The following is a 20,268-nucleotide window of genomic DNA, read 5'->3' on the forward strand; positions in this document are numbered from 1 at the left end:
GTTTTCAAGGGCTACTTAACAATCAAACTTAAAGTAGCCCTTGACAGTACTTAGATTCTTGAAGTGATACTCAAATAGAGGCCTCTCTGCAGCAGCATTTAATCACACAAGAAGTATCAGATGCTTTTAAACTTTAAAACTTGTAGCTGATTTTTCTTCGCCTCAAAATAAAAGTCCTAGCAGGTATGTACTTCCAGAAAATCCCAGTATCATCAACATTTTACACTAGTTCTGTTGTGTAGCCCCCTTCAGCAGTAGCTTTTTTCAGTTCTTCAGTATGATTTGTAGCAGCTACTCTAACAGTGTTGGTTTCACAGGTTATTGTGCAACTTAAACCATTGCATAAAACTTCCAAACGACCTGTTACTAGAAAGAAAAGATTATGTATTAGCATCTTCCCCTTTCACTATTTGCAAAAATTATCATACCAACTTTTAAATTCCACTTGAATGGCTGTCATATTCAGTCCAGTCCAATCATTGATTCACACACTCAGGAGCTGTTCTATTTTAAGCAACACTTCTAATCCATGAAAAAACAATATCCTAGCAGTCAATAGAGTAGCTGCATGAGCTCAAGACCTTACATTATCTTTATTGTCATGTATTGCACCCCGATAAATATTTTACAACTATTATGTTTCCACTTTATGGTTAACATCCAACATAATCCCTTTATGATTCATTTCACACTAATGCCTTCAAATTCACTTGATGGTGTTGTTCCAGTAATCTTGAATATACACATTTACAGCTAAATCTAACACCAACAAGGCAGACAAGAAATCCACACCGAATAGTAAAACAGTGTAATCTAAGGAAAGTAGGTATGCTCTTGATCAGCATTATCTAATTTTCTTATTTCAAATGCAAAAATATAACTGAGAGAATGAAAGTGGTGCATGATTGCAGTGATAGAATAAACTGCTCATTTAAAGTTAGTAACAAGATGTTCACACAAGAGAATTTTCTCTAAATTGAAATTTTTCTCCTACAGAAAAAAATGCAAAAGCTTAGTTTTGTTAAGGACATAAAAATCTCACTTATTGCTAGTGTTGCAATAAAATGCACCCATTGCACTTGACAAAAGGGGTTGATGACTGAGCTGAGACAGTATAGGATTGAGAGAACTTTTTAGACTTGTTGTGGACATGACACTCTTAAGTGTTGGTGCCATGACAAAATGCCCCCAGTACACTCTGTAAAGTGGTTGGTGGTTGGAAAAAGATATTAACCACATACATTATACAAGCGAGAATTAGTCTTCAGACATGTCTAGGAAAGTAGTAATGCCAAAAAAGAACTAATCTGGATCATAATGATTTGTTCAGTATATGCCAGCATAGAAAGCCAATCATAAATCAATGACTTTAACAACAACAACAGCAACAGTGAAGATGGCAGTAATGATGGCAGTGACAAGGAGAAGGAAGAGGTGTTGGATTTAGCTTCAGATCAGAACTGGTTGAACATGCATTTGAATCAGTTATTCCAACAGTGACCATCCAGTCATTTTTTTAACAGACTGTAAACTTCATGATGTAAGGAGTTTTTTTTTTAAATGGCAGTGTGTTATTTGAAGAAAATGTGAGTACTATTTCTGGCATGCTGACTGACCATGTAGAGTCACCCTCATTGACTCATGGGCTAAAGTGCTGCAGATTATCTGAACATTTGTATTTAATCCAAATGACAACTTTACTGCAGTCCTGCCATTCATAAGACTCTGAGTAGCTCAGTGCAGGTCATGCAGTTTAAAAATAAGTTTATCAATTGACAAATACTCAGAATTTTCTGCCAGTAAGTAAATTTGTATCTATCTGTCTGTCTGTCTACAGGTGTGTGCGTGAATGGGGCAGGGAAGGTGTTATATTATATAGGGTTTGCAATAATTTGACCCAGTATACTGTTATCTCTGAGCACACAGCTAGGGGTGAGATAAAGAGAGAGAGAGATAGACAGACAGACTTAGCTGAAAAACTTCCAAGTATTTCAGGCAGTAAAATAGAGATTGCTAGGTTATATGTAAGTACACTAAAGATATTTCAAGGTTCACTGAATAAATATTTAAATGTAATCATTATGTTCTTGACAACTTTGTTGTTGTTTAGCCCCAGGTCAGTCCTGATTGAGTAAATCTGACCTTCCAGTTCTTTTTCTGAGATGTAATATATTCAATGAGCTCTTCCTGTTTCATGTGCTCCTCCTATATATATATATATATATATATATATATACACATATGAGAGGAATGACCACTATGTGGACAAATCTAATGCTAGAAGTAGATCCACTATGGTCTTACCACTAAGAAATGGCAAGACCATAGCAAATCTATTATGTTTGTCCACATAGTGGTCATCCCTCTCATATGTATGTAATACAATTTACTGAACCTTCAGTTTTTTAATATGCTAGACCAGGGGTCTCCAAAGTTTTCCAGCGGAGGGCCACATTGCTGAATTTTTAAAGCTACGGGGGCCAAGGTTCTAAATTATTTATTTTACCAAAATAATATAAATAAATAGTGAATTAATAATTAAAAAAGGTTATTTATTCAGTACATAATCACAATGTATATAATATCAGTAACAATTAACATGTTTTTTTTAACTTTGATCAATAGGGGAAACATGAAATTGTTTCATTTCTGACAAAATTTTGTCCAACTGAGGTTCAAAATGAGTGGTTCCAATAACAAGCAATGCATTTAAATGTTCATCAGACAATTGTGATCTGTAGCAGGATTTTGTGTATTTCATCTTTGAAAAAGTCTTCTCACACAAATATGTGGTGCCAAAAACTGAAATGAATTCACAGGCAAACCTCCTTAAATGAAGAAATTGGTCGGATGGAAGGCATTTGTAGAATTCAATCAAATTTCCCTCTTTATATTTGTCCTTCAGGATGTCATTGGATTGCAAATCAATAACTTCCATTTGTAACTCAGAAGGTAAGTCTCCAATAACAGAGTTAAATGGATTTTCAAAAATTCTTAGTTTTGAAGAACATGCATCAAGATCAGAAAAACGTTCTTCAAACTGTTGTTTCAAAGCTAAAATGACATCTTGAGCAAACAAGTTTGGAAATGGAGTGGCAGCTTCCTGTCTATATTTGTCACATCGTGAAAAATGAGTAAAGCAGCTTCTTGTTAACTGACTTTCAAATAGTATTAATTTCTTACGAAAAGCTTTCACCTTTGAGTACAAATCACAGATGAGTGAAGTTTCACCTTGTATCCGTAGGTTGAAATCATTGAGATGCATAGTTAAATCGGCTGAAAATGCTAATTTCCAGAGCCATTCACTGTCTTTGAGCAACACCTGTGAATGGTTTTTCTCATTTAAAATCTTATTGAAGTATAGTAAGGTAGGTCTGGAAACTCAGCATTCATTTCCTCCAAGAAATCACGAAATTGGCGATGTTTGAGTCCATGAGATCTTATGTAGTTAACAGTGGAAATCACAGGATCTAATACAGATGATAAATCAAGATGCTTTCCACACAGTGCTTGCTGATGAAGAATACAATGCAATACCAAAGGTTTCAATCCACCGGAATTCTCAATTACTTTGTTAATTTGCCCAACTAAGCCCTTTTTGGTTCCACACATATTTCTGCCACCATCTGTTGTTATGCATTTTAGTTTTTTCCATTCCAAATTATACTCAGCCACTGACTTTTCCACTTCTCTAAAAATATCTATGCCTGTTGTTGTTCCATGCATGCTGTGCACAGATACAAGTTCCTCAGTAATCTCAAAATTGGCATTTATTCCTCTGATGAACAATAACAATTGGGATGTGTCTGATACATCAATTGACTCATCAAGTGCAACAGAAAAGCATACAAACTTGCTGGCTTTGTCTTTTAGCTGTGATTTAATATTTCTTTCAATATGTTCAACCCTACGAGCAACAGTGTTCGCAGAAAGACTAATTGCGGAAAATAAATCTACGTTTTCTGGACACATTTCCTTAGCTACCTCATTCAAGCACTTTTTAATAAGTTCACCATCTGTAAATGGCTTACCTTTCTTCGCCAAAAGGTTAGCAACATGGAAGCTTGCTCTTGTTGCTCTCTCTTTTTCTACAGCCTTCTTCTTGAAAACAAACTGCATTGATGATAAATTCTTCTTTAATTTGTCAAATTTCTCTTTACGTAGCTGTCCAATGAATTGGTAGTACTGTGATGAATGCTTTTTTTCATAATGTCTCCGAATGTTGTACTCTTTAAGTACTGCAATTGTGTCGGTGCATATAACGCATAGTGCCTTGTTGTTTAACTCTATGACAAAATAGTCTATGTTCCATTGTTCCTTAAAAACTCTACACTCAGAGTCGATTTTTCGCTTTCTTCCTTGAGCTAACATTTTTACCATGGGTCGACAGATTTTGCTCGACGATATATGTAAAAGGACGAAACAAGTAAAAACAATATTCACAGGTCACTCGATACGTGCATTCACTTCGGCAGCGACGACGACAAATGACTCACACTTGTGCACAACGAAAACGCCAAGTCTGTGCTGACTGACGGAATGCGCATCGAACTTTACTCCACGCTGATTGGCGACTGCACCAGGATTAGAAACCACCACACAACGTCAGGCTCAACCCTCTCTATTCATCGCTCGTGAGATGTAGGTAACATCGATAAATCGATATTTGTCTTCTTTTATTATACTAGGCACGGGACTTTTATTAACGTCATACTTGTCGTATCTGCTCTCTCAACAGTTGACGGAATAGGTTGACTTTTCTGCGACATCAATAAAGCTAGAAATTGAATCTCTGCTTCATTGTAAGCAGCACCATCCATCTCACTGACAATCGCCTATTATCTAAGATGAATGATAGGTAGCTCCATAGCGAAGTTAATTCATTTTATGGTGGTTCTGATGGGTCAGTTAAAACGGGGGGAGTGGAAAAGAACCTATATTTACACTAAAGTTTAGTGTATAATTTTTAATTCGCCGGCGCAATTTAAAGACATTAATTGATGGCAAATCAATTAGCGTCGTCTTGCGTCTATTTGCTGTACTATATTTGTCAAACGTATTAAAAGGGGTGTAAAGTATATTTGTTTTTGTATGATTTCGGCAAGGCTTGTTTTTCGACATTTGTTTTATAATTTTGGAGGACAGCTCGGCAGGCCGGATTAAAAACCTTGGCGGGCCGAATCCGGCCCGCGGGCCGTACTTTGGAGACCCCTGTGCTAGACCACTGATGTAAAATTGATGTTATAGAATTAATATTCAATTTTTCACCCTCGATTTCATTTTATATATATATTCATATATATATATTATATATATATAGTTAATCCAAACATGAAAACACAAAGAGAAAACACAACAACGCGAGGACGTGGAACAAATATAGTATTATTGGTCACTCAGGGAAGAAGGAGGGTTTAACGTTTCGAGCGGAGCTCTTCGGCGGAAACATAGGAGAAGGAAAGATCCAGAGAAGGGAAATATATATATATCATCATCCTCATCGTCATTTAATATCTGCTTTCCATGCTGGTATGGGTTAGACAGTTTGGCTGGAACTGATAAACAAGAGGGCTGCGTCAGGTTCCATTCTGATTTGGCATGGTTTCTATGGCTGGATGCCCTTCCTAATGCTAATAGCTCAGAGTGTAATAGGTGCTCTTTACATGCCACCAGCATGGGTACCCTTTACATGACACCAGCAACGGTCACAATTATGATTCCACCGGTGCCATTTACATAACACTGGCAGCAACCATGGCTATGATTTCACTTTGCTTGATGAGTTTTCTCAAGCACAGCATATCGCCAAAGGTCTTGGTCACTTGTCATCACCTCTGTTAGGTCCAACATATAAAGATCATGCTTCACCACTTCGTCACATGTCTTCTGAGTCTACCTCTTTCACAGGTTCCTTCCACAGTTAGAGCTCAGCACTTCTTTACATGTGAAGGCGTATGACTTAGTGGTTAGCGTATTCAGCTCATGATTGTATGGTTGCAAGTTCAATTCCTAGTGGTGCATTGTGTTCTTGAGCAAGACACTTTATTTCATGTTGCTCCAGTCCACTCAGCTGGCAAAAATGAGTTGTACCTGTATTTCAAAGGGCCAGTCTTGTCACATTCTGTGTCACGCTGAATCTCCTAGAGAACTACATTAAGGATACACATGTCTGTGGATTGTTCAGCCACTTGAAAGTTAATCTCATGAGCAAGTTGTTCTGTTGATTGATTCAACTGGAAGCCTTGTCATCGTTACCAGTTATATATATATATATATATATATAGGTCAGCATAGCTAAGGTCAAATGACTGAAACAAGTAGAAAGATAAAATGATATATTTTATACATGTGTCTGTATATATATATATATATATATATATATAAACGGCAGTTTGTCTGTCTGTGTGTCTGTGTGTCTGTCAGGTTGTACCCTCACCCTGACCACGGCTTTCAACCGATTCTGATGAAACTTGACACACACATAGCCCAATGTCATAATTCAAAACTAACGCAGCGAAAATTTTGAAAAGTTCTCCCAGTTCTGAAAAAAATCGATAAATTCGACATGGGGTCGAGAATCTAAGCTTTTTATATGCAACACATTTTCTGTCTAGAGGACACATCTCAACAGCTAGGGACAGCTAGGAACATCGTATACACAGAAGTATTCGAGTGAAGAGAAGACATTGCAACCTACACATGCGCCTTTGTTCCCTAGAGGGAAAGGACTAGATTGGGATTAGTTGTTGCCTACTAGGGTCTCTTACATACCCGGGAAATGCCAGGCTATGCTGCTAGTATATATATATATATATCTTTAACATCCATTTTCTATGCCAGTATGGGTTGAATGGTTTGACCAGTGTTAGCAAACAAGAGAGCTGCACTAGGTTCCAGCCTGATTTGGTTTGGATTCTACAGCTAGATGCCTTTCCTAAAACCAACCATTTTGTAGTATGTGCTGGGTGGGTGCTTTTGACATGACAACAGCATGAGAGCGTTTTTTGTGGCACCGGCATGAGTGCATTTTTTTACATGGCACAAGCACAGGACTCTTGCAGACCAATTTTCTTCACTAGGGGATGTGGTATTAACACTTCTGCTGTTGAAGACTGGTCTTTTTGAGTACAGTAAGGTACCAGACAACTGAGTCCTTTGTCATCTTGTCTGAAAAGTTCAGCATTTTTCAACAATTCTGTTGTACATTCCTTTACTTGTTTTAGTCATTTGACTGACTATACTGAGGTACAGTCTTGAAGGGTTTAGTCAACCAAATTGATTTCAGCATTTATTATTTTAGATAAGTACTTTTTCTGTTGGTCTTTTCATGCTGAACTACTAAGTTACGGTCATGTAAACAAGCTTATGATGGTTGCAAATCCATGAGAGACAAATACAAACACACATGCTCATACACTCACATATGCACACTCACTCTCATACTCACTCTCATACTCACACACACACTTACACATTCCACAGACTTCTGCATAGTTTCTGTTTTACCAAATTTACTCACCAGGCTTTCATCTACCCAGAGTTTTGTCTTGAAGTCACTTGCCAAAGTATCCAAGCAGGACTGAACCAGAAAATACATGATTTACAAATTAAGCTTCTAAACCATACAGCCATGCCTGATTCAATAAATCATTCCTTATATAAAAACAATAAAAGTTTATATATCAATAAACATAGGTGCAAGCAGGGCTATGTAGTAAGAAACTTGCTTCCCAACCACATGGTTCTGGGTTCAGTTCCATTGTGTGGCATCTTGGGCAAGTGCCTTCTACTATAGCTTTAGGCTGACCAAAGCCTCGTGAGTGGATTTGGTAGATGGAAATTGAAAAAAGGCACAGGAGTGGCTGTGTGGTAAGTAGCTTGCTTACCAACCACATGCTTCCAGGTTCAGATTCACTGCATGGCATCTTGGGCAAGTGTCTTCTACTATAGCCTTGGGCTGACCAAACTTTGTAAGTGGATTTGGTAGATGGAAACTGAAAGAAGCCTGTCGTGTGTGTGTATATATATATATATATATATATATATATGTGTGTGTGTGTGTGTATGTGTTTGTGTGTGTGTGTTTGTTCCCTCAACATCACTCGACAACCGATGCTGGTGTGTTTACGTCCCTGTAACTTAGTGGTTTAGCAAAAGAGACTGATAGAATAAGTACTAGGCTTACAAAGAATAAGTCCTGGGGTCAATTTGCTCGACTAAAGGTGGTGCTCCAGCAAGGCCACAGTCAAATGACTGAAACAAGTAAAAAGAAAAAGAATATATGAATATGTGTGTGTGTTTGTCCCCCACCACCACTTGACAACCAGTGTTGGTGTGTTTGCATCCCTGTAACTGAACAGTTTGGCAAAAGTCTTCTTCTTGCCCCTTGTGGAGCATAGGGCCTCAACAGTTGTTTTCCACTTTTTGCAGGCGTGTTTCTTGGCTGCTTCCCATGTTAGGCCGGTGGTCCTGAGCTCGTCTGAAATGCTCCACTTCCGTGTCTGCTTCGGGCGCCCTCACTTCCTTTTCCCCTGTGGGCTCCAGTCAAGTGCTTGTCATGTCACATTTGAGGGCTCTTTCCACAGTGTGTGTCCAATCCATCTCCATTTCCTTCATATAATCTGAACATGTATGGGATCCTGGTTGGCCCTTTCCCACAGGTCGGTGTTTGGCACTCTGTCTAACCACTTCAGATGGAGGATCTGACGGGGACATTTGTTGATGAAGGTCTGGATCTTCTTGTAGTTGCTGCACGTGGCTCTCCATGTTTCAGAGCCATACAAAAGCACAGATTTTACATTTGAACTAAATAAGTGGAGTTTAATTTGAGTTGAGATGGCAGTGGACTAAATCCTGGGGTTGATTTATTCAACTAAAAACCTTTAAAGGTAGTGCCCCAGCATGGCCACAGACAAACAAATGAAACAAGCAAAAGATAAAAGATATTTACACGTTCTACAATATACTGTGCCTAAATTTCTTATTATATTCTTGAGTGTCTATTGACTGCATACAAATTCATGAGTCCTGAGAATAACTCTTCAAAATCATTTAAACTAAATGTTTTTTTCACACATATCTGTTAATGAATGTTGAATTAATGAAGTTCTTTTCACATGCATGTATTAATAAAATACAGATGTGATTATAAATAATAATAATAATTATTATTGTTATTATTATTATTATTATTATTATTATTATTATTATTATTATTATTATTATTAGTATTATTATTATTATTATTAACAGGATGTACCCAGTCCACACTTTTTTGAATTTAATTCTCTGTATTCTGCATTAATTACAATTTAATTTACATCCTTTTAGTTGCTTCTTACAATACTTTTTTCTCTCTCTTCTTTCAGCACTTAATTTTTCTCTTCTTTATTTCCTAATTTACAGATGTCAGTTTTAGTGTAGGGTCCCCATGATATATATATATATATATATATATATATATATACATGCAGCTAACACTGCAAAGCTTTCCAGTTAAGTTGGCTCTAAACCCATACGTAAAATACCAGCTGACAAGCAGCCAATTTCAGTGGTGACATTATCAACAACTATGCCGGTGGGTAAAGTTTCTATGTAGTTCACACCATTCAATCAAATGTAAACAGTTGGCTCTTTCATCAAGTATAAAGCATTGAAAACCCTGCAAAACTAATCTCAGTTTTTCTTTTCTTTCATTTTCCTTTTTGTTGAAATGTCTTATTGTATTTCTTATTATTAGACTTTTTTTTATATGGTATACATCACTTTGACACTGACTAAAGAAGATTTTTTTTTTTCCTTTAGGTTATATATATAGTCAAATCAAATAAATGAACAATAAATTCAACGATAATCAACAAGAGGACGTGCACAATTAATGTATTAGTTTGACGCTCAGTAAAAGGAGAGAGTGTTTTGACGTTTTGTGTATAGCTCTTCGTCAGAAAGAAAAAAAGTACAGGTCCATGGAAGAAAAAAAATCAGTAGCACCACATGTGTAGTCACACACACACACATATATATATACACACACACACACAGACACACACACACACACATACTCTCATTTGCGGTGGTTGGCACTGTGTCTAACATGACCCGTCATCTGGTTGACAGTCAAATGAGTGTAGGTATAATGGAAATATAGTACGTAAATGGGTACATTCTGGAAAGGGGCTGCAGTGGGAGATGGGAACGGGGAAGTGAAAGAAAAAAGGTACACGTCCATGGAAGGAAAAATATCAGCAACACTACATGTGTAGTCACACACACACCATATATATATATATATATAAAAATTATTATTTTATTCTATAAAATAAAATTCTATAAGAAAAATTATTATTTTATATATATATATATATATATATATATATATATATATAACTGTTGAAATGTTGCAGAAGGTGAAGAGTTGACATTGGATTGCTGGTGTGGCTATAGAATAAGAAACATAAAGTAAGCCTATGCAGTCACATGAGAATATGTAGTAATGAGTGACTTGAAAAAATAAGGCATAATGGCTTCCCACGTGGTTGGTGAAAGTAATTGGAGAATGTTCTTTGATGCTAAAGTCCATGCAGGAAACTGCTTTGTTGGTGCAATCTTTTGGTTTGTTGGTATTATGCCAAAATGGTGTCCATCTTCGCCATTCACAAAGTGCAGTAGATACTGGAGCGCCTTGTAAGATGTAGTAATTCCTACAAAACCTCTTGGTAAACAATATTCTCTGTTTTCCCTTGTGGAACAAATGCAAATAGTTTTTTTATTTTGCTTTCCATTCTAGACCAGCCAACATTGCCTATGTAGAGGCATGACTCTTCTAAGTGAGGTCCTACCACAGACAGTGTTTGACCCTGGGATTTATTGATAGATATTGCGAAACTGATATGAATAGGAAATTGCACTCTTCTGAATGAAAAAGGAATTTCTCCTCCTGATGGCATGAGAGGAATCCTGGGTATGAAATAATTCTCTCCTTTTCATCATCCAGAGAGAATGATGGCCTTAATAACATGTGGCTGGAATCATCTGCTTTTCCACTAAGCTTGTCCCATTGCAGAGTGCTGGTGGATCCAAATCCTTAATAACATCACTGGAGTTCCCACTTTAACTTGCAATCTGTAGGGAGACTCCAAGTGAAATTGAAATCAAATTCAATGACTGGCATCCGTGCTAGTGAAGCGCTAAGAGCACCATCCGAGCATGATCGTTGCCAGAGCAGCTAACTGGTAACTATTTATTTTTTCTTTGTTATTTGTGCACATTGATATGTATATATATATATATATATATATATATATATATATATACATCTTAAAATGGTTAGGTGACTTCACATAAGTAAATAAAAATTTAAAAAATAAAGTAAAGTAAATATATATTATAAAATAACAAAATACTTTGAGAACTTTATCATAGATAAAAGAAATAAAGTGTTTACATTTTTATACAAACATGCTATCACTAGCTTAGAAAGAGGGGGTGGAGGTTGTGGTCTGCTCCAGGTGGCACCACTTTAGGATCTGCTGTAGGCAATATGGGCTTTTTGTGGGAGCCCAGAAGTGGCAAACTGATGGGCCACCCTGGGCTGCATACACTCTAGATACACCAGTTTATGCTATTGGTTTCAATCACTTAAAAAGACGATTTAGTCATGCTGGAATAAAACGAAAAATAAATTGAAATAAACTGAATTGAATTAATCTTTCCTGATATCAATTCTGGGGGTAGTTAAATCATCTTTTGTCTTTCTGTGTACACACACACACACACACAGGAGGAGAAACTGGAAGAAGAGAGAGAGAGCACTCAATAGATATTTCAGGTGAGTAGCAGAATAATACATTTAGAGGGGATTCTCTGAAATATACATATATGAAGAAATCTCTTGATAAGAAAGCATGAGAGATGGAAGGAAAACAAAAACGTGTATACATTTATTTGTGTGTGTGCATGCATGCTCTGTTAATTCAGGAATTAATATCTGTCAAACAGTTAAGCCACATTTGTCAAAATTGATGATTGATGCTGACTCTAGCTACTATTAACCCCTTTGATACCAATATGACAGCCCAGGTTCAATGACATTAAGCTTACAGCTTTAAAGTGGTCTGAATTATAATCTTCCATCAAAATTGTATGTTAATTTGTTTCAAACCCCAGCTTAATAATGAGAAAGTTGTTTTACTATATACTTCATTATTTTAAAAACTAACTGAAATGAAGGTGGCATATGTTGACAGAAATATGGTAACAAAAGGATTAAAGCATTATAACTTGTCTGTTGTCTCTGGTACTCTTTTTTACTCTTTTACTCATTTCAGTCATTTGACTGTAGCCATGCTGGAGCACCACCTTTAATCGAGCATATATACGATGGGCTTCTTTCAGTTTCCGTCTACCAAATCCACTCACAAGGCTTTGGTCGGCCCGAGGCTATAGTAGAAGACACTTGCCCAAGGTGCCACGCAGTGGGACTGAACCCGGAACCATGTGGTTGGTAAACAAGCTACTTACCACACAGCCACAAGCAACTCTTTTTTTCTGGAGCAGGATGCCTGACATTTACAAATAAGCAATTAGTTTTGCTAAATGTGAAATGTCAAAATTTTAAGGTAAATTATATCATTTTTATTGTCATTTATGTAATTGTCATAATTGTTGTTGTTGTTGTTGTTCAAGTGGTTTTGTTAGTTTATGACATTCTTGAATATCATGGATGCGATTTTCACTCATTGTTACACTTTATGGCCAGATGCTCATCTGGTCACCATCAGAAATATACATATGCAACACATGCACACACACACACACACACACACACACACACACACACACAAACACACATGCACACATGCACACATTTGTGCATTTTACAGACAAAGACATATACAAGGGAGTGCTGAAAATCTGATTCACACACTTACTACTGCAAACCTTCAGATTTTCTAAGCCCTGTAAAAGAACTCAGAAGGTTGGGCTCCCAATAAGGCCTTTCAAGATAACTTTAAAGCCAAAAACTTTTCAGCACCCTCTTGTAGATGTATACTCTTTTACTCTTTTACTTGTTTCAGTCATTTGACTGTGGCCATGCAGGAGCACCGCCTTTAGTCGAGCAAATCGACCCCAGGACTTATTGTTTGTAAGCCTAGTACTTATTCTATCGGTCTCTTTTGCCGAACTGCTAAGTTACAGAGATGTAAATACACCAGCATTGGTTGTCAAGCGATGTTTGGGGGGGGGGGGACAAACACACACACATATATATACATATATATACATATATATACATATATACATATATACGACGGGCTTCTTTCAGTTTCCGTCTACCAAATCCACCCATAAGGCTTTGGTCGGCCCGAGGCTATAGTAGAAGACACTTGCCCAAAGTGTCACACAATGGGACTGAACCCGGAACCATGTGGCTGGTAAGCAAGCTACTTACCACACGGCCACTCCTATGCCTATGTATATTATTCATCATTGTGAAAGTCTTTGTAGTTGAGCAAACCCTTGCTTAAGTACCACCCATGTGGCTTAGAGGTTTGTTTCAAAATCATGTAGTTTGTGATTCTGGGTTTGAAACTACAGCTGCTGCAACTTGGAGAAGAATTTTCTCACATAGCCTTAATCTAATTCATATGTTCTGATGGAAATTAGGTTGAAAATATTAGGTCATCCCATAAATAAGGCAGTCTTATTGTCAGAAGGAGATAAGATAAACTACTTGCAGCAACTTGCTATAAAAGCAGGTAGTAATTTTACCATGTCCTTATTCTTAGTGCAAGTTCTGAAGAGTGCAGTTCGATTTTAACAATTATTTTTTTCAAAGCTATAATGGTTGTGACAAAGGAGCATATTAGGCATATTTTACTTTATGAGTTCAATAAAGGCAACAACACAATGAAAAGTGCAAGGAATATTAATGCAGTATATGGAGATTGGACAATAAGCATAAGCCAGTGACAATGGTAGTTCCAGAAATTCTGAGTCAGAAACTATGGTCTAGAAGATGAGCCTCATCCTGGTAGATTTGTAGAGCTTGATGAGGATGTCCTGCAAACCCTGGTGGAACAAAATCCCATTGTAACTGTTGAGGAACTAGCAGAGAAGCTTGAATTTGATCTTTCAACCATTCATCGATACCTGCGTGCCATTGGAAAAGCCAGCAAATTGGGTCAATGGGTTCCTCACAAACTTTCTTGGTCTAATCACGTGCAAACAGTGAATGTATGCTCGTTGCTGCCAGGTTTCACAAATGAACTTCTTTTGAAGGAATAGTGACTGATGATGAGAAATGGGTTCTCTATAAAAATGTCAAGTGCCAAAGACAATGGGTAGGGAAAAGAGAAACACCAGCACCCCATGATTAAGAATGTCTTCACTCATTTAAGGTGTTGTTATCTGTTTGGTGAGATATGAAAGGTTTAGTTCACTTTGAACTTTTAAACCCAAACCAAACGATAACAAAGGAGATCTACTGTGAGCAGTTTGAGTGGCTTAAGTCTGCACTAGAAGAAAAACAATCATCTTTGGTTTCAAGACGAAAGGTGATCTTCCATTAGGATAATGCTCGGCCACATACAGAGAGTATGATATTCCAAAGGATGGAGCAGTTTGAATGGGGAACGATGCCCCATCCACCATATTCAGCAGGCATTGCCCCATCTGATTATCATTTATTCTGCAGTCTTCAAAATCATTTGGATGGAAAAAATATAAATTCTGTAGATGAGGTCAGAACAGTACTGGAAGAGTATTTTTCATCACGGACAAGTGAATTTTGGAAGTGGGGGCCTTGAAAGTCTACCAGATAGATGGAAGAGCATTGTAGAAAATGAAAGAGTGTGAGTTTTAGATTAAAAAAGAACTTTATCTTAAGTTTTTGAGAAATAAAAGAAGTATTAAAAGAAAAACAATATTTATGGGATGACAAAATATACTACTCAGGAGTCCATTGGATTAAACTATTTATAGTTTGTTGATCTAATTCATTGTCCATTGTCCTGTTTAAAACTCTTCCCCCAGCTTGAGCCTTGGGTGCTTCTAATGGAAGCCGCATTGTGGAAAACATTTAAACCAGGTCTTTTCTTTTCTACTCTAGGCATGAGGCCTGAAATGTTTGGGGAGGGACCAGTCGATTAGATCAACCCCTAGTATGCAACTGGTACTTAATTTAACGAATCTGAAAGGATGAAAGGCAAAGTCAACCTTGGTGGAATTTGAACTCAAGACATAAAAATACATGAAATACTGCTAAGCATTTTGCCCAGTATGCTAACGTTTCTGCCAACTCACCACCTTTAAACTAGGTCTTTTCATAGATGCAATACTTCCTACTGAAACTCCCTTGAAATGTTACTTCTTCCATACTTTTCCTCCCAACACTTTTGGAAACCCTGAAAATTTAGTCTTCAACTTCACAGTAAGTTAGGAGTTTGTAAACTATGGTACACAGGATAAATCTGGCCCACAGCCTCATCTCATCTGGCCTATTGCAAACAAAAATTCTTTGTTTTTCTTATCTAGCTTTGATTAACAAACAATTAAATTTAGCAATGAAACATAAAGTCAAAATTTCCTTTTTATAGTGGCATCAAATGAATTAATATTTGTTGTCATCATAAGAATTATATAAAGTTTTGAGAGAAATTTGGAATAGGATCTTGAAGCATATATATTGGATCTTGAAAAATATAAATTGGATCTTGATGCACATAAATGCTATAAATGATAACATGCAATCCAATATTCATATGCTATTATTTATGTCATTTACGTGCTTCAAGAGCCAATTCCGAAAATGAATTAATTAATCCTTTAGTATTCAGATTATTTTGTCAAATGTAATGCTTATTTATACACATTGTTTTGAATTAATTCTGCATTATCTTAGCTTTGATATTCCAATGACATGATTGTTTATTTTTAGAATAGCATTATAGGGTAGGTATAAGAGGCCAAATCTGGCTAGTGCAAATGTAAAACAGGTAGACTATTTGAGCCGGATATGACCGATTTAAATGATAAAAGGTTAATATTTATATTATTCTGTCTATAGAAACTGAAAGTTTCCCAAGGTGTTATATTTTAAGCAGTAAATGCTTTCACATTCCTTAAACATTAGCATGCTGTTGGTGCATAATGTTGTTGTACAAGTGTTCTCCCCTCTCAATGTAACATGCACCTGCAGCCATAGAAGAGAAAACTCGTATGGTGACATGATGTATCTAAGTATGCTAAAAGTTAAATAAATGAGATGACAGAGACTAACAACATCTCATATACTGTTGTAATATATAGTTTACAAGAATAGTTGATTCTAAGGAAGGAAGGAGTAACAAAAATATTTACTTGTCATTTAATGAAATAAACTGGGTGGCACTACATTTAGCTCAAACCCCAAAGCCAAAATCATTTCCTGACATTCAGTTGAACTAAAAAATATTTTGACTCTTCCCTGCATACTGAGCCATTCATCAAACATATAAATTTTTGTCATTAGATATGTAACAACATTTTCATTGCTTTAGGTGATGTTTAAAATTTTTTTTAATCAAGCAGCAGGGTTTCAGTCTTTATTCCTTTTAGCCTACAAAATATAAAAAAAACATTTCCAATTATGTTCACTTCAAAAAAAAAAGGTTGCTAAATCTTAGTCAAAAAAGAATATTTTATGGTTGATGCCTATATATGATAATTTTCATGAGATTGGTTGTTGCACCATCACCACCATCACACCACCACCACCACCACCTTCATCACTAACCGATAGTCAAAGCGAAATCTGGACTCAATGACAAATTCAATTTAGGAAACTAGAGATTATGGTCTGAAGTTGAAGACAGAAGAATTCCTGAAACTTAATTATAAAATCTCTTTGCACTTAACAGTAAACACTTCTTGTATATGAATCTATTTTTCACTAAATAGGCTGAATAAGAAAGATTCAAGTGTTTATATCAGGTGGTTCTCCATCTTTTTCACTTCAGGGTGCACTTAAGATCACACAAAAATATCACTGACATACTTCATTTGGAAAGTTAAAAACTACTTGTAATTTGCATAAATAGTTCTTTTAAAAAAGACTTTGCTATCAAGAAATTCAGTGAAAAATAAAGAAAACTATAGTTTACTCTCTTTTGTTGATCATTGCAAAATTATGTATAACATGCTTTAATGTACAACTATTAATATGGATTGTCAAAGCCTTAAATGTTATTTTTAAAATGATGCAATACACCTATATACCACTTGCATGCACTAGGGTGCTACTGTGCATCATTTGGAAATCACTTGCGTAATAGATAGTATATGTGTATTTGATTGATACAGGTTCAATTTGTTCCAGATTTATAAATATATCAATTTGTTGATGTAACAAGAATATACATATAACCATGGTAGTTTGCACAATTTAATAAAAGGAAATGTAAAAAAAAAACGTTATTAAGAGATGAAAGCATCGAAACTATTGGCCTTTATCTTGGAAGTGATAGATGCAATGCCTTGTTTATAAGTTGTTAGTAAACTAGAAAAAAAATCTATTATTTGAATGGTATAAATATACACTTCTTATTTCCCTTATTCAGTAAATATTTCTTATCAAATTCCATTTGTGTAAGAAACAAGTTAATGTACAGTTCAAGACACAATGTTTAAGACAAAAGTTCTCTGCAAAGTGCACTAGTAACGTTTTTTTATTTGATCTCAGGGTACCTAATGAAATTAAGAAGATTAAATGATAGGATCAGGTGCTCTCGTCCTATAATTTAGTGCAGTGATGTATCACACGGAAGTCACTTAGTTGTTGATATCCCAGTCTAGTTAGCTGCAAATAAGGATCAATGTTGGATAAATATAGAGACAAAAGTAGCACAAGCAACGAATCTCGAGTGTTTGGTAGTTCAATGCTTGAATCAGGATTGTATAACAAAACTGACTCTATAGTGGACACAAACAATCTAATTTATGTGCTATCTTAGAACTCCAGATTTTATGCAGTTTGTGACATGCACTCCAAGACAAGCATTACATGCCTCATATTACCTTCATGCAGCTCAGTCAAATCTTATAAAACTGCTGCTTATCTTCTTAAGTAGTGGGACAACTGCTAAATGTTGAACATTTTGTTATTTTGCAGCACTAAGTTTAACTCATTCCTGTGAATATAGTTTGTATGGGAATAAGTTTGTCAGGATATTTTTTTTCTTTAGATACACTGCATGAAAGCATGATCTGTAGTGTACTTAAGGCCCAATAGTGTATGGTTCTTAGTGGACATGTATAATAATGAATTTAGCTTTATTACAGAGTGGTGTCTTAAGGCTGAATATATTCACATGACCTGGATTTCATTTCCACAGTAAGCCAATGTGCTTACTGTGTTTATATTCAACTTATATACTCACATTTTTCAACTCTATAATAAATAAAAGTTTTATCATCAAAATAAATCATCATTAATAAATGAGTTAATATAATTTAATTAGATTAAATAGATTATAATGTTGTTAAAATATACTAATTGGGACTTTTAGGAAAGGTTTCCTTTCCCTTCTTTTATTTCAAATTGTATACTCAAACAAAAAAGACCTTTAATTATCAAAATTGATCCAATTCTTTGTTATAATCATTATATTTAACCCTATTCTTTTTACCCTATTCTTGCTTAGATTATTATAAAGAATAGTGTTTATATTGTCGTTTTATATTCTTTAGTGTTAACATGACAGGAGTAAGATCTTATGTAAGAAGAGAAGTTGATTTGTCATTTGTGAAGGACAATAAATTTTTATGAAAATCTACATGAAAAACTTTCTAAAGATTAAAGATAATTTATTATGTGAAATTAATATGGTAGGCGGACCAGAAGCCTCTCTTTAAAGAAATATATGATTCATATTCACATAAACTGATATTGTCTCAGGCATAAGAGTCCACAATGGCCATTCAATATTGAACAGTCTATCATTGGCAATCATGAGTAAGAGCAGCTGATAGTTTTTATTTTTTTATTTTTTTTTATAGCTATTCAGAAGTCAGAGAAAGAACCTGCTCTTACCATGGCAGAGTTTCCCCTGGCAGGTGATACTGTAACAAATGTCAAGCCTAACTATTTACTGTGAAAACATGTCCATAGAAGGAATTGGAGATCTGGTATAAATCGCATAAACAGAGTGAAATTTACAAAAAGCATCCAAGAACCAAGTGATGGTCTACATATCTTGCACACCTTTCTCTTTATTACTGTACTACTCCATCCTTTTATAGGCCATGCTTCGAGAATGACAATACAGATAAAAATCTGGGCAGAATTCTGTTCAAGCACCCCATATAATCCCTCATAACATTTTATTTTTTGGAATTTTCAGGAAGAGTTTGCAAATGTGCATTCTGCACTTGGAAATTCATATGATTATAAAATAATAAAATGTTTTTTAATCATTTAAAAAATAACAGCTAAATCGCCCTTAAATCACGCACACAAAAAATCTTTTGTTTCATAATTGTATGAATTCCCATGTGTAGAACACAAATTCACAAAAGTTTTCTAAAAATTACCCCACCCACCCAAAAGTTATGAGGGTGGGTATATTGGGTGCATAAATCATAATTCCACAAAAATCAGTTTCAAATATTTATTCCTTACTTTATACTTCAGAGAAAGGCATACACATCACTAATTCTCTCTACTCTTCCATGAAACCGAAGTGTTGGGCATCATAAATTGCAACTATTAACAATACTGTTTTGTGTTGTAAACTAGAAAACAACCATACAAACATCAAATAAAAAAAAATATATAATAAATTACATCAGATTTTGACATGGTTTCTGAACCATAAACTAATTCAAAACCCGTTGGGTCTGATAATCATTATTTGTGCATAAAAGGATTTAAGTATTAAAAGATTAACATTCAATATAATGTACATTGAGGATGAGAATAAATTACACACATGCACACATACACAGAAGCATACACACACACATACATACATACACAAATATATACATACACATATATATGTATGTGTAAAAGTATGTATATAAATATATATATACTTGATTAAAATCAAAACACCCTCACACACATATACATGCATACATAATACATATGAACATACATACATACATATATGAGTGTGTTCATAAATTGTTTATAAATATATGTATTTGATTAAAATCACAATGCTTGTACACACACACACACACACCTGCTTTCATAACAAGAAATACAGTGAAAACAAGTTTTGAAAT

At 35.4% G+C, this 20,268-nt stretch overlaps 2 protein-coding genes across 2 annotated transcripts; both read right to left on the bottom strand.

Annotated features, from left to right (window-relative positions):
* Nucleotides 1–2,608: 2,608 nt before the first annotated feature.
* On the bottom strand, nucleotides 2,609–3,265 carry LOC115212144 (general transcription factor II-I repeat domain-containing protein 2B-like). The gene has a single exon (XM_029780984.1). The coding sequence runs from the start codon at nucleotides 3,263–3,265 to the stop codon at nucleotides 2,609–2,611; it is 657 nt and encodes a 218-aa protein (XP_029636844.1).
* Nucleotides 3,266–3,342: 77 nt separating this feature from the next.
* On the bottom strand, nucleotides 3,343–3,972 carry LOC115212145 (general transcription factor II-I repeat domain-containing protein 2-like). The gene has a single exon (XM_029780986.1). The coding sequence runs from the start codon at nucleotides 3,970–3,972 to the stop codon at nucleotides 3,343–3,345; it is 630 nt and encodes a 209-aa protein (XP_029636846.1).
* Nucleotides 3,973–20,268: the final 16,296 nt, after the last annotated feature.

Source organism: Octopus sinensis, linkage group LG5 (assembly GCF_006345805.1).
Source record: "Octopus sinensis linkage group LG5, ASM634580v1, whole genome shotgun sequence".
NCBI classification, from domain to species: domain Eukaryota; kingdom Metazoa; phylum Mollusca; class Cephalopoda; order Octopoda; family Octopodidae; genus Octopus; species Octopus sinensis.

Coding starts and splice junctions, on each gene's coding strand:
- LOC115212145 (XM_029780986.1), bottom strand. CDS start 3,972: ATGTGTCCAGAAAACGTAGATTTATTTTCCGCAATTAGTCTTTCTGCG.
- LOC115212144 (XM_029780984.1), bottom strand. CDS start 3,265: ATGCATCTCAATGATTTCAACCTACGGATACAAGGTGAAACTTCACTC.